At 41.4% G+C, this 14,263-nt stretch overlaps 1 protein-coding gene across 3 annotated transcripts in view; it reads left to right on the top strand.

Moving 5' to 3' along the window:
- The window catches only part of PRUNE2 (prune homolog 2 with BCH domain), a 190,499-nt gene that overhangs the window by 167,682 nt on the left and 8,554 nt on the right, over window positions 1–14,263 (top strand). For 2 of the 3 annotated variants that reach the window (XM_039544598.1, XM_039544597.1), the window contains exons 14-18: window positions 3,372–3,474; window positions 8,605–8,736; window positions 8,897–8,983; window positions 11,808–11,906; window positions 14,138–14,173. In XM_039544598.1, coding sequence (XP_039400532.1) covers window positions 3,372–3,474; window positions 8,605–8,736; window positions 8,897–8,983; window positions 11,808–11,906; window positions 14,138–14,173 — 457 coding nt within the window. The remainder of the gene's footprint in view (window positions 1–3,371; window positions 3,475–8,604; window positions 8,737–8,896; window positions 8,984–11,807; window positions 11,907–14,137; window positions 14,174–14,263) is intronic. The other variant, XM_039544599.1, reaches the window with a different exon arrangement.

Here is a 14,263-nt window from a genome sequence, read left to right as displayed (position 1 = left end):
CACAGACTTAAAGGTCAGAAGGCACCATCATGATCATCTAGTGTGACCTCCTGCAGACCTGTGTTAAAGCCTGCAGAGACTCACATCACCGAGTGCACAAAAGGATTAATTATAAGCTAATAAAAACATTTTAACAGCCAGAAAAAAACAGTTTTCAACCATAACACAATTAAAGACCCTGGAGGTATTTCATAAATGGACAGTATCATTACAGAAAAACAAAGAATTGCAACATTGCTAGTGGTATTTATTTACGTTTTAATGTATGTGCCGAATAAACACTCTAGATGCATATACTATGAAAACATTTATACAACTTTCCAGATTCATGCCCTTATATATGCATTTACAATGGTTTCTGTTAAAATGAAAATGAGTCCGTGATATGACTGTCATGTGATTTCAGTGGGAGCAGGAACAGGCTCTTTGTCACACAATATTACTGTTAAAGTTACTTTTGTGCTGAACTCCACCTTATCCTCTGATGGCTTTGTAAACATAGACAGTTTTCCCATTGGGGACCAGACCACTCAATTCAGTTTTATGTATGAACTAATTAGGATTTAAATTCAGTTCTCCAGGAGTAAAAGCCAAGTGGTCTAACCCATTCCCTACCATTTAGGTGCTCTGGGTCTGATTCTTCATGGCATTACACCAGGTTTACATCAATGTAATACAAATGATGACTTAACTTGAATGAAAAAAGATGAGCATTGTGCAGCTCTATAACAAGTGTGAATTGTCTCATATCTGTTTGACACATGCTTTCAACTTTATTGTTCATCCTGTTCTTGCATGAAAGAGCCAGTTAAATTAGGTGACACTAGCTGAATCTGGCAAGCTGCCAAAAGTAGAAATGAAGCTGTCTGCTGTGACAGTAATTTATGATAATACTGTTTCCAAGAGAAGTGGCCCTGCCTCACCTCTAGCACTCATTTTGGAAGTGGTGACCATTTTCTTCAGGATAATAACCTGTTAAACTGACCCCTTATTTTGCTTCTGCAGTCTTCCGTCTTTCCAGGCTGTTGTGTGCTAAGAGATAGTGAGCAGCTGGTCATTGACATGGCTGATGTTTTATCAGCAATATGTGCATGACATGTTCACCCACAACAGCAAGCTGTGTGCTATTTGGTGAATTTTTTTCTGGCATCTTCTTATTCTTCAGACAGAAAAGTGTGGCAGATGTTCTCATTCCCATGCAAAGTTTTGTAAAGAACCACACAAATCTGAGCTGGAAACCTCTACTAAGTCTTCTAGCCCAACACCTTGAATCTGCATGATTTGCTTTCAAAACTACTGCAACTAGAACTTAGTTTAATTCTCATAAAGGAAGCATAAGAATCAGCTATACACACCGACACTACATTGACCAACTTAGAAACATTGAGTGAAATCCTGAGCCCACTGAAGTCAATGAGATTACAACCTTTATTTATCAAGAGTCAGATCCTTCCTTCCCCGGGCTGTGGATGTGGAAATGATGCAATTTCATTGCATATGCATGGGGCAGGATTTTGGAGTGCCTGAGCGATTGGTATGGCATTACTACAAAGTCCACCTCCATCAGAGTCCTTTGCATAGATATTCAGGAGCAGGAGTGGGGCTGGTGGAGCCTGTCAGCTTAGATAGCAAAGAAAGGTGCTTGAGAAATAAATTAACTAGAGTTTAGCTAGATCCACCACTATATTGATTCACTGGCCATACTCCTGAGAGGGATGGTGGTGTTCAGAATCTGAGTGGTGGCCAGAATGTGAGCGAGGAGGAATGGATAGTGGATACAGCTCTACAGCCTAGGGAGGAGGTTTCCTTCCACACCCGCCCCTGGGGAAATTCCTCAGTGATCGGTCTGGCTGCTTCCGCTGAACTGTGGGCAAGGAATTTGTGCCAACTCTTGTTAGCGTCTTCTGGTGAAGGATTAAAAAGCACCACTGTCGTGCATGAACATTGCTTGTCCATAAGAGAGCATAAAAATAGTGTGTGTTAGGTTGATCTGTGGAATCTTTTTTTCTAGGTGGTTAGGTGCATATTATCTTTTTGGGTTAATGTGGAACTGCAAGATAAGGCCCTTAGCAGCACTGTATAAAATACTGGACACATCTGCCACTGTGTCCTGGTAAGGCCAAGTTCCTGGGCCAGCGGAAAGGACTGGCTCTTGATTTCACTGTGTTAGTTGTATAGGGAATCCCTGGAGATTTCATAATTTACATAAGCAAGAAAATCCCATCCCAACTTTCAAAGAAGAGGCGAAAAATACTGCCTTATTCTTGAATACCGGTATATGGACTTAATAGAGCCCACTATTTAAGACAGCTAATATAGCTCATGTTATTGGTTAGCTGAAGGCTATGTTGTCTCTTTCACCAACAGAAACTGGTCCAAGAGGAGATATTATCTCACCCATCTTGTCTCAGTTGAAGGTTGTATCAGCTGCTGCTCTCCCCTTTGAGATTGGTACTTAAGTCTGAAAAAAAAGGAAGAATAAAACAGGGGGGGAATTAATCTCCAGAAATCCTTTTGCCTCCTGTTCTTTAGATGTTGAAAACTTTGCTCCCTTGAGGAGTGGTCTACTTGAAATACCCACCCAGCAGCAGATTTCCTTAAAACAAGATTGAAAACAGAGAGAAAAGGGAATTAACACATAAGGAACAGTTTGACTAATACAGCTATCTCTCGCTTACCTTCTTACTAGCTAAATTATGAAAGGCATTTTCATCTTAGTTCTAGAGACAAAAGAATGCTCTTACTCTTACATGTCTAAAAACCTAGTCCTCTCTGATCTTCCTTGATCAGCCTGTCAGCTGCTCTTCCTGCACAGAGAGAATTCCTCTTTTGCTCCTACACCCAACCTGTTTATCAGGTGTTCATTACTAGATTCAGGAGGGTCTCCTCTACATTTCCATAGGAATGGTTTTGCATGACTCCTGTCCAGGGAAAAGGTCAGTCAGGGTTGCCCTTACCAGGATAATCTTCTAACCACCTCTCCCCCACAACTAAATTTCTCTCAGCTTTCTCATTGCCAAGCTGATATGTCTAACGCTCTGGTGATTTCCATTTCTTTAGATTAACTACAGCAATCAATGTTTGTCCTGAGCTAGTGTTCCCTTTTATGGGAGCCAACTCATGCATGCCCCCCTTGTGAATATACCAAGTCTCCATCTCTGCTGGCGGCAGAGGTAGGTGGGATTTTAAAAAACTGGACTTAAAAAAAAAAAAAGGAGGGAGATTTACTTGATCTCCATTAGGCTTAAAAAATTAGATTAAAAAAATCACCATATTCCAGGCCTACCGTAATTACCGGTATTCTTCTTTTTAAGATGATCTTGTTAAAAGCCCTTTACTGAGAGACAAATGCCTTTTTGTTTGTTCCACAGGATACTATGGTGATGGTCTAAATGCCATCATTGTGTTTGCTGCATGTTTCCTGCCAGACAGCAGTCGAGCTGATTACAACTATGTCATGGAAAATCTTTTCCTGTGAGTGATATGTGTGAACAATGTGACAGTCTTTTGTGTTAATATGTATAATTACATACTGAGAGAACCTGTCTTTAAGTAAGAGATAATTTAAGATATTAAAGGGGGTGACTTGAATACTATAGGAAAAAACCGCCTTAGGTAGAATGCTCAATGAAGCACTCCTTGGCTCTAAAATCCTGAAACCACTTCACCAGTGAGTGCCAGACCTACTTGTAGGGGAGAGCAGCCTTCCCTGCCTTTAACCCTCAGTTCATTTTTCAAATATTATTTGTTGTATTGCGTAGCACCTAAGAGTCTCAGTCTTGGACCAGGGACCAGTTGTCCTAGGTGCTGCATAAACACAGAACAAAAAGACTGTCACACAGGGGCACCATTTCAGATGGGGGGAGGAGGGGCAAATTTAATCATGATTCCAAGGGTTACTTAGAAACCTGGAAACTCTAGGTTTTTTGCAGATAGAAGGGGGTGGGGCACAACCAAAAATTATAACTCAAGGAGAGGTGCCTCAGCTCAAAAAGTTTGAAAACCGCTCAGGGTGAAGGCAGGGGATATCTAGGGGCTGTGTACTGGGAGGAGAGAACCGCTCAGGGTGAAGGCAGGGGATATCTAGGGGCTGTGTACTGGGAGGAGAGAACCGCTCAGGGTGCAGGGACACGGGTAGCTAGGGGCATGCAGGCAGGAGTGGAGCTCAAGGTGCAGGGAGGGGCTGTATCTAAAGTGGTGCTGCTGCTGTTGCTGGGCCAGCTGTGTGCTCAGTCCCTAGTTGGCACAGTGGGGGCAGATCTGCGGGGCAGGAGCTGGGGTGAGGGGCGTGATCTGCCCACCTAGGTACACAATGGGCAGGAGGAGTGGAACTCCACAACGTCAGCCTGCGGCCAGCTCTGCACAGCAGATCAGGAGGCAGGCTCTCAGTCCCAAGCGGCATGGCCAGTGGGGGCTCCGTGGTGGGGACGCGGGGGCAGTGTGGCGGCTGGAGACTGCAGTGGAGCAGGGCAGAGGGGGAAGGAAGGGCAGCATCTTCCCTCCTACTGCAAACTTCACCCAAATGTGGTACAAAACTCAGAGGAGGGGGCAGGTACTCCCCTCCCCCACCTTCCCTAAATGGCACCCCTGCAGTCACTGCCCCAAAGAGTTTAGGACATTTCCCGACTCCAGCTGCTTCTGAGTCAGTCACTACGAATGGCAATTGCCAGTGAGGAAGGACATACGAATTTGACCAAGTGAACCCAACTTTGTTTTAATTTTTAACAACAAAGGTAACTCCTAATGGCAACTTGTTCTGGCAGCAAATAGATGGAGAAGGCAATGGCTGCCCTGAGCTGTCTCCAGTCTGCCTCTCTTTGCTGCTGAAATCATAATCTGCCTGACCCTCCAAGGCCCATGTTTAAAATGAAAGTCATAGAATCATAGGACTGGAAGGGACCTCGAGAGGTCGTCTAGTCCATTCCCCTGCACTCATGGCAAGACTAAGTATTCTCTAGTCCTGGTAAGTATGCACAATTCAAATGCCAACCAAAGCCTGACCTTGCAGAGGCTGCTGCATAAGGAAATGGTGAACCTGACCATTAGAGCACAACTCCCTGTAGTTCCATCCCCTGGAACCCCAATAGGGGCTTCATGCCTAATTCATAAGAAAGATTGTCTCAGCTCCGGATAAAATATGGCCCATACAATATAAGCCTTAATGGTGGATCATATTTGAAGCATACCCTGATAAGGTAAGCAAAACTCAATACAGCAAAAAGAAACCCTGCAACCATAGGTGCTGGAATTAGGGGTGCTGCCACATCCACTGGCTTGAAGTGGTTTCCATTATATACAGGATTTACCATTTGGTTTAGTGCTTCTCAACACCCCCACTATACAAATTGTTCCAGCACCCCTACCTGCAACACCACCATAAACAGAAAAACAACAGCAATTGATTTCCTCCCTGTTCAGATCATTACTACTATTCTTCTGAAAGCAGATGCTGCATCTAAATCCTACCTATCATCACCAGCAATCAGAGTAGCATCTTCAAGATATGAAGGGGGGGTGGGGAGAAATACCGCAATAGTCCTAAACCTGGCAAAAAACAAGAGAGCATAATTATGACTCAGATTGAACAATTATTCTGTGACTTAATTGAACCCCTCAGTTTTTAAGTAAAGTTATGTCTAACCAGGATAGACTCTTATAGAGGAGAAATCTTTTAAGAGTTAAGGGCCAGATTCTTCTCTCGGTTATGCTACAATAAATACAAAGTAATTTTGTTGCCTTCAGGACTTAAAGATTTCCCCACTCAAGGCTAGCAGCAGGGTCCCCCCCACCCTTTTTTTTTTTTACTCCATTGTCTTCACTGGGATTACTTCAGATTTGTACCAGTGTAAATGAGAGCAGAATTTGGATCTGTGTCTTCAACTTGTCTTGCAACTGACAGACTCCTGTTTCTTTTATACGCAGAAGTGCAGGATAATGAAACTACAGAGGAAGTATATGGCCACCCATTTATTTTGTTTGTGGGGCAGAAGAGGTATATTCATTGAACTAAAGAGATGTCAGTATACTGATCCCTAGTACATCAGGCTACGAATATATGCGCACAAATTCTTCCTAGTTAATCATATGAGGAATCTCGGGGAGTCCTGCGCTCCCTCATTTTATTTTCTATCACTTCTTGGCCTTAAGCAAAGTACTTTGCATAGATAAGCCCACAACTGAAATGCTGTATTCCCCAGATGTCAGCTCCCTATCAGTGATTTTTCAGCCTATGACCAGCAATTGTGCATTTAGTTGTTTACATATTTTACCTACTGCGGTTACGATGCCCTGTGGGTCATCAAAGCTTTCTGTCATCAATTTGTTACCTTGACTAATCCGGTTGGATAGTGAGAGTCTGGGCCGAGAGCCAAACCCCAGGAGACAGCAGCTGCTGATGCCCTTCCCTGGGATGCTGTAGACCCAGACTGAAATGCCTGCTGTCTCAGCTGCAGCTGCTTAATCCTCAGCATGTTAGCGGCAAACAATTACAAGTTCCACACAAGAATCAGTCCACAACCTGCTAAAATTATTTGCTTAAGTCTGAAGAGAGAGTTTGTGCTTTCAAACTCAAGTAGAGCGTTGCAGAAGAATCGCTCCAGTCACTAAGACATTTCCTTTCACCCACGATTTATTTTATTAAAAAGAAAAAAAAAGAACAAACCTTTCATTCTCATGAGGTAGATGAGGAGCCAGGCATCATAAGGGCGGCTATTTTTCCCTAAAATGGCAGTTGCTGTAATTCAGCCACGTTATTGATCTCAGTAGTGTTCACTAATGGAACAGGGAGGAATCAGTCTCTCCACTTCAGGAATTACTAGGTGAAATTCTATGGCTTGTGTTATGCAGAAGGTCAGATTAGATGATCATAATGGTCATCTCTAGTCTTAAAAATCTATAAATCACTCTCTTTATTCTTGATGTTTATTATGATTGACTATTTGTATAGCACCCACCAACCCTCTGCATTTTATACACATAAAAAGACTTGCTCCCTTTTCCATGGTCCCAGTCCCACAAAGACTTACTCGCATGCTTAACCTTTTGCATTGTGAGTAATCCCGCTGATGATTCACTGCAATGAGAGAGCAGCTTTAAATTCCACAGGATTACTCACAGTGCATAAAGTTCAACATAGGTATGAGTCTTTGCAGGATTGAGGCCTAAGTACATACAAATGCAAAAGGGAAGAGAGGCAATAGTACTGTGAATCAGTAGTGAAGTGTGACACTAGTCTGGATAGTTCCATGCATTTAATGTAATTAATGTATCCTTATATTTATTTAAAATGGGATTACAAGCACTTCCTGGAGGTGAGAACTTGCCTTCAGATTCTTGTTTGAAAGAACAATATTTCAAGAAAGGATTTAAAGGAGGAGAGTAGACTGTGAGGTGCTCAAAAACAATAGTGATGAGGCCCAATTAATACACAGGTAAAGGTTCCCCTGCTATTTTTGTACAGACACAGCCCTGGGGCTGGATGGTGGAGTCCAAAATTTTTTGGAAGGGATATTAAACTTGATGCTTCAGGATATAAGCCAATTTCTAACTATTTCAGAGCAAAGTTGCTTTGTTCTGCTAACATCTACAGGCTTCTAACAAACATTTCAGCAGATTGCCCAGGCATTAGGCTGTTCTGGTGATAACAAGGCCTTTCATGGAAGATGCTATGTTTAGGCACAACACACATCCCATTTCTGAAGGTCGTTGTTCAACTTTTTCCTCTCTCAAAGGAAAAGACTCTGCAAATGTGCTCAGCTTTTCTACCAGTGGCATCAGGGTTGCAGAGCTGGATGAGACCTAATGGGGTTGGGGGCGGAGGGGAAAGAGAGGTGATCATCTGCTTCTGTGGAGACAGGACCAGAATTTAAATTGCCCTGTTAGTGGCTACTCCCATGGGGGTGAATCTGGCCAACAGAGTGCAGTCCTGTCATAAACTATTGCAGGGTTGGGAATTCATATTAGTATTATGTATGCCTCAGGATTTTTATGTTAAAAAAAGGACCCTATGGTTAGAAGTACTAAGGGGTATTTTATCCCCTCAGCAGAAGCAGGTAGTTTCACACTGCCTCCTAGCTGGTTTAATAGTTTTGGAATTCAGGTAATACCTGTCATTCACAGACTCAGGAGATGGGATCTGTTGCATCTTCTCAGAACAAGAATTACAACTAAGTGTCTTTATGTTCCTTTTTTTGGGTCATATTTTCCCTCAGAAACATGCCAATGATTAATGATGAAGCTAAGTTTCTCTTTGACTGCACTAGTTAGATCTCAGCATCACTTGAAATGTAATTATCATGGTCTCCCTTGTTGACTCTGTCCCCACCCGTAATGTTGGAAGTGTTCCAGACTCACTTTCTGAAAGGAAGTTTTCCTAAGGAAACTACATTTTTCTAAAGCTGAAGATATGTGTATAGCTTGCAGGATAAGCTGCCACAAACTAGCTTTGAGTCAGTTGTCAATGTCTGCTTGTAATGTAAAGCAAAATGAAATGCTGTTTTATTCTAAGTGTGCTTCTATTAATTAATTTATGCCTTATTATGTGGTTTTGATCAGGGATGAATGGATAAAAGATTGTTCACTCACAGGCTTTTATCCTCCAATCAGATATGTAATAAGTACCTTAGAGCTGATGGTAGCTGAAGACTATATGATTGTTTACTTGAATGGAGCAACACCACGAAGAAAGATGCCTGGATTTGGCTGGATGAAAAAATGTTACCAGATGATTGATCGACGGTGAGCACTGTATATTTTCCTCCTTGACCACACCCCCTGTTTTAAATGCCATCCTTTAACACTGCTTATTATCGAGCCTGCTTTTATATTATTGATTGCATATAGTCTTTCTATGTGACATTTTTATTTTTAAGATGAAGCATTTTTCTTTCCAATTTAGGTTAAGGAAGAATTTGAAATCATTTATAATCGTTCACCCTTCTTGGTTTATCAGAACTATTCTAGCAGTGACGCGACCTTTTATAAGGTATGTAATACACGTCAGTTTTATTTTCACTCAGTGTCCTTCAAAACATAGAAGCCCATGAATGGTCAGAAATGGCTTTAGCACAGGACTTGCTTGTTCCTGATGACCTTCCACAGACGCATGCTTAATTTACAAGTCCCTGCACATCACTTCCCAAGTTCTGAAAGATGAAGTATGTATTCGGATATTTGCAAAAACTTAATACACATGAACAACTGGAGTAATAAATTGCATATATCAGAGGCACACAATTGGACATCTGTATTTGTGTGTACAAGTGGGACTCTCATTTTTTAAAAAATGTTAAGGGTATCTTGGATCACCTCTGCACAAAGCCCAAGTGGGTGTTTTATTGAAATTTCTTAATAAGAAAACTCCTGATGTGGATTACTTAATTACTTATTGTCCAGTGCTCAAGCTCCTGATCGGCACTTAAAAAAAGCCAGAGAGCAATGACTGAGCTGCACATCCAGCCTGAAGATGAAAATGAAAACAGGCCTTTATCCTCAGTTTTCTTGTAAATGCTGGTTGAAACTATAGTAAAGAACAACATTGTCAGACACATAGAAGAACATAATTTGTTAGGAAAGAGTCAACATGGTTTTCGTAAAGGGAAATCATGCTTCACCAATCTACTAGAATTCTTTGAGGGGCTCAACAAGCATGTGGACAAAGGGGATCCAGTGGATATAGTGTATGTAGATTTTCAGAAACCCTTTGACAAGGTCCCTCAAACGCTCCTAAGCAAAGTAAGCAGTCATGGGATAAGAGGGAAGGTTCTCTCATGGATTGGTAGCTGGTTAAAAGATAGGAAACAAAGGGTAGGAGTAAATGGTCAGTTTTCAGAATGGAGCGAGGTAAATAGTGGTGTCCCGCTGGGATCTGTACTGTGCCCAGTCCTATTCAACATATTCATAAATGATCTGGAAAAAAGGAGTGTCAAGGTTCCTTCCCCACTCTGAACTTTAGGGTACAGATGTGGGGGACCTGCATGAGAAGCTCTAAGCTCAATTAACAGCTTAGTTCTGGTCTGGCTGCCACCACTCACAAGCACTACTTTCCTTCCCTGGGTAGCCTTGAGAGACTTCACCAATTTCCTGGTGAACACAGATCCAAACCCCTTGGATCTTAAAACAAGGAGAAATTAACCATCCCCCCTCCTTTCTCCCATCAACTCCTGGTGGATCCAGATCCAACCCCCTTGGATCTAAAAACAAGGAAAAATCAATCAGGTTATTTAAAAAAGGCTTTTAATTAAAGAAAAGAAAGGTAAAAGAAAAACCTCTGGGAGAGATTAGCATACCAGCTACTCCCACAGACAACAGATTCCAAACACAGAGGATGTTCCCCTGGGCAAAACCTTAGTTACACCAAAAAAATACCCAAATACCCAATTTGATTCTTCCTCTAATTGCACAAGACAGGCTACAAAGAAATAAACATAAACCTATTTATTCCTTTCTAAAACTTACTACTCTGATAAGAGGCTGGTTCCTTGATCTTTTTTTCTCCGAGTGAAACTGAAACTGACTCAACAACAGAAACTTCCCTCCTTCCTTTTTAAACATCTTGTTCCCCCATTGGTTCCTCTGGTCAGGTGTCAGCTAGGCTAGGTGAACTTCTTAACCCTTTACAGGTAAAAGAGGCATTAACCCTTAACTATCTGTTTATGACAAGGAGTAAACAGTGAGGTGGCAAAATTTGCAGATGATACAAAACTACTTAAGATAGTTTAAGTCCCAGGCAAACTGCAAAGAGCTACAAAAGGATCTCTCAAAACTGGGTGACTGGGCAACAACATGGCAGATGAATTTAATGTTGATAAATGCAAAGTAATACATATTAGAAAACATAATCCCAACTACACATATAAAATGGTGGGGTCTAAATTTGCTGTTACCACTCAAGAAACAGATCTTGGCATCATTGTGAATAGTCCCCTGAAAACATCCAATCAATATGCATAGGCAGTCAGAAAAGCAAACAGAATGTTGGGAAGATAAATAATAAGACAGAAAATATAATATTGCTTCTATATAAATCCATAGCACAGTATGCCACATCTTGAATACTGCATGCAGATGTGGGTCGCCTCATCTCAAAAAAGATATACTGGAACTGGAAAAGGTTCAGAAAAGGGCAATGAAAATGATTAGGGGTATGGAACGGCTGCTGTATGAGGAGAGATTAATAAAACTGGAACTTTTCAGCTTGGAAGAAATGACTAAGGGGTGATATGATAGCGGTCTATAAAATCATGATTGGTGTTAAGAAAGTAAATAAGGAAGCATTATTTGTTTCTTCTCATAACACAAGAAATAGGGATTACCCAATTAAATTAATAGGCAGCAGGTTTAAAACAAACAAAAGGATGTATTTTTTTCCACACAATGCACATTCAACCTGTGGAACTCCTTGCCAAAGGATTTTGTGAAGGCCAAGACTATAACAGGGTTCAAAAAAGAACTAGATAAATTCATGGAGGATAGGTCCATCAATGGCTATTAGCCAGGATGGGCAGGGATGGTGTCCCTAGCCTCTGTTTGCCAGAAGCTGGGAATGGCTGAAAGGGGATGGATCATTTGATGATTACCTGTTCTGTTCATTCCCTCTGGGGCACCTGGCATTGGCCACTGTTGGAAGACAGGATACTGGGCTAGATGGACCTTTGGTCTGAGCCTGTGTGGCTATTCTTATGTTATAATCAGGTAATCCCTCAGTGAGCACTCACAACAAAAGGGAAGGCTCCACCCCCTATGTTTTCTTTAAGTGTGAGATTGTGAAGGGGGGAAATGAAATCATCTGTGGCATTTCTGTGTTTCAGTTCAAAATTCAGCAGCAAAATCCAGTATGTTGGCACATTGGCAGAACTCAGTGATGTGATTCCAATGGAATATGTACACATACCAGAGAGTATTGTCAAGTAAGTGAAGCATAATAAGAAAAAATGTACTTATACTGGTGAAAAAAGGTACCATCATCCAAGCAAGGTATTGTTATTTGCAAGCCTGAACTGTAACCAGATTATGCTTCTAAATCCCACTTCACATGGAGTGATGTGATTATTTACAATGTTTGGATTGGAGGGCTAGTATTCAAGAGTCTGTATGGGAGTTAGAAAACTTTTAATTTTATTAAGAATTATTAAGAGTCAGCACTAATTCAGCTGCACGAGCAGGAGTGAGCCAATTCCAGTTTTGCCTGGTTCCACAAGAACTCCATCCCACTCTGAAGCAGTAAAGCATTCAGTCAATGAAACACAAGAAAGAGTTATTATCTAATCAGAGAAAACTCTTCATTCACTAATCGTAACCTGAAGGCCACACAGGAAAGCTTAATCCTTTCATGAGTATCACACTGCATTTCGAATGATTGCTCTGCAGTTAAGTCTTACTGTACTTTTTGTCTTTAATCTTACTGCATTTAGGACGGAAGCAACAATTCAAAGATAGCCAGTTGATAAGATCACTATATTTTGCACAGTGAAAGTCCTGGGGCTCATCTATTATCTTTTGTCAAATCATATTAGCCTGGTGAGGAAACCATATTGCTTCCATAAGTAGTAGTGGGGCAAGCAAGGAAATACCGGCCCTCGTTGGAGGTGCTTGTGACATCTCTAAAAGAAAGGTTCTTCACACTAGGGTGTACATACTCTTCCCTTTGTGAAGATTTATTTTGCAAAGAAGGGGTCTTAGCACACTTCCTTTGCCTTGTTCAAAACTGGGTATGTCTAACATACAGAATTAAAAAATAATGCATGTCAGAGATAATGTAGCTTTGCAATAATGATCCATAAAGAAACTATGATTGTTTTCCAAGTTTTTTAATCTTACTAAATAATTTCAGCCTCTCCCTCGTCTTCAGTTCTGCAGTAGATGACAATCTGAGATGAGTATGGATGCTGTCCTATATTTCACAAGCTATTCAGTGTAGCTGTCAGAGATGCATACAAAAATACCTCAATCTATACGATAGATTTAACAAACATCTTTCAATTGCATTTATAAAACATATTGGTGCAGGGGGCAGGAAATGAGATGTTTTGAGACATGCAAGCTCCTCAGGTTCAATAGCTCTGGAAAGCATAGTGATACTGGTAAAGACAGTTCAGTGCAATTGAGGAAGGATGTTCTGGGGAGTAAGATGATGCACAGATCGAGGATATTTAAATTGTCTGTGCAACTACTTTACCGGCAGGATAAATGTGTTGATGAGGAGTAGTTATAATACTCAGCTAGCAGTTTTTGATCTGAAAAAGTTGAAATGGATTGATGTCCCAGAAAAGTGTAAACGCTCTCTACAAATGTCCGCAACCCTTTCTCTTTTATTTTTTCTTTCCTTTCTCCTTCTGTACTTCATGGCAACTTTCTCATCCCTCCCTTCTTGATCCTTTTTTAAGTCATTGTCATTCCCCTTGTCTCTTTTTCCCCCTCCCTACTTTTCCTGTACACATTTCTGTATCTGTACAAGGGGTGTGATCTGAGGGGCCAGGAGATGTGTCTTGCATCTCAGGCTGTGAGGGCATATGCTGCTGCCAGCAGCAAGAAGAGCAGTATACTGTGCTCCAGTTTGCCTCCTCCCTGCCTGCCATGAGTAATCCTGCTCTGATCAGAAGAATTAATATAGCAGAGAATGCAACAGTTAGCATCCTGGTTCCTTTGTTGACTAGTGCAGGGTTTGCCCCTTAACCAATAGCAAGTCTGCTGGACCTAGGGTGACCAGATGGGATGAAGAAAATATCGGGACACATGGAGGGGGGGAGGGGAAGATCCCGCCAGTGGAGAAAAAAAAAAACAGGAGTGCAAAAGACCGGGACAAATTGCGTCCTGACCGATGTTCGGTCGGGACGCAATTTGTCCCGATATTTTGCACTCCTGTTTTTTTTTTCCCCTCCACTGGCAGGACCTTCTCCCCCACCCATGTGTCCCGATATTTTGGGACAGCTGGACCCATGGACAAAAGATGGATTCATGCCAGTTTTTCTTCTTGTTTTGTTTTTAATCAGGAGGTATTCAAAATAGATTAGGTTTTTGTTTTGGGGTTTGGTTTGGTTTTTAATTGAGGACAACAGTGAAATAAAGTTTGCTCATTTTTCTACTTCTATATTATTTGAATTTATAGATGTTTCCCCTTCATTCACTTTTATCTTGTAAGGTATGATGAAGAGAAGTGTTTTAAGAGAAGAATGAGGTAAAACTCTTGCTCTGCAGCTCATGCTACTGTCCATAATGGAGCAAACATGTGTGAAACAGCCTTTCACATATAGGTGACCTCAACAGC

Source organism: Mauremys reevesii, linkage group 6, assembly GCF_016161935.1.
Source record: "Mauremys reevesii isolate NIE-2019 linkage group 6, ASM1616193v1, whole genome shotgun sequence".
Taxonomy (NCBI): Eukaryota; Metazoa; Chordata; order Testudines; family Geoemydidae; genus Mauremys; species Mauremys reevesii.
The sequence above is the reverse complement of the archived record's forward strand: the minus strand, read 5'-3'. Positions and strand labels throughout refer to the sequence as shown.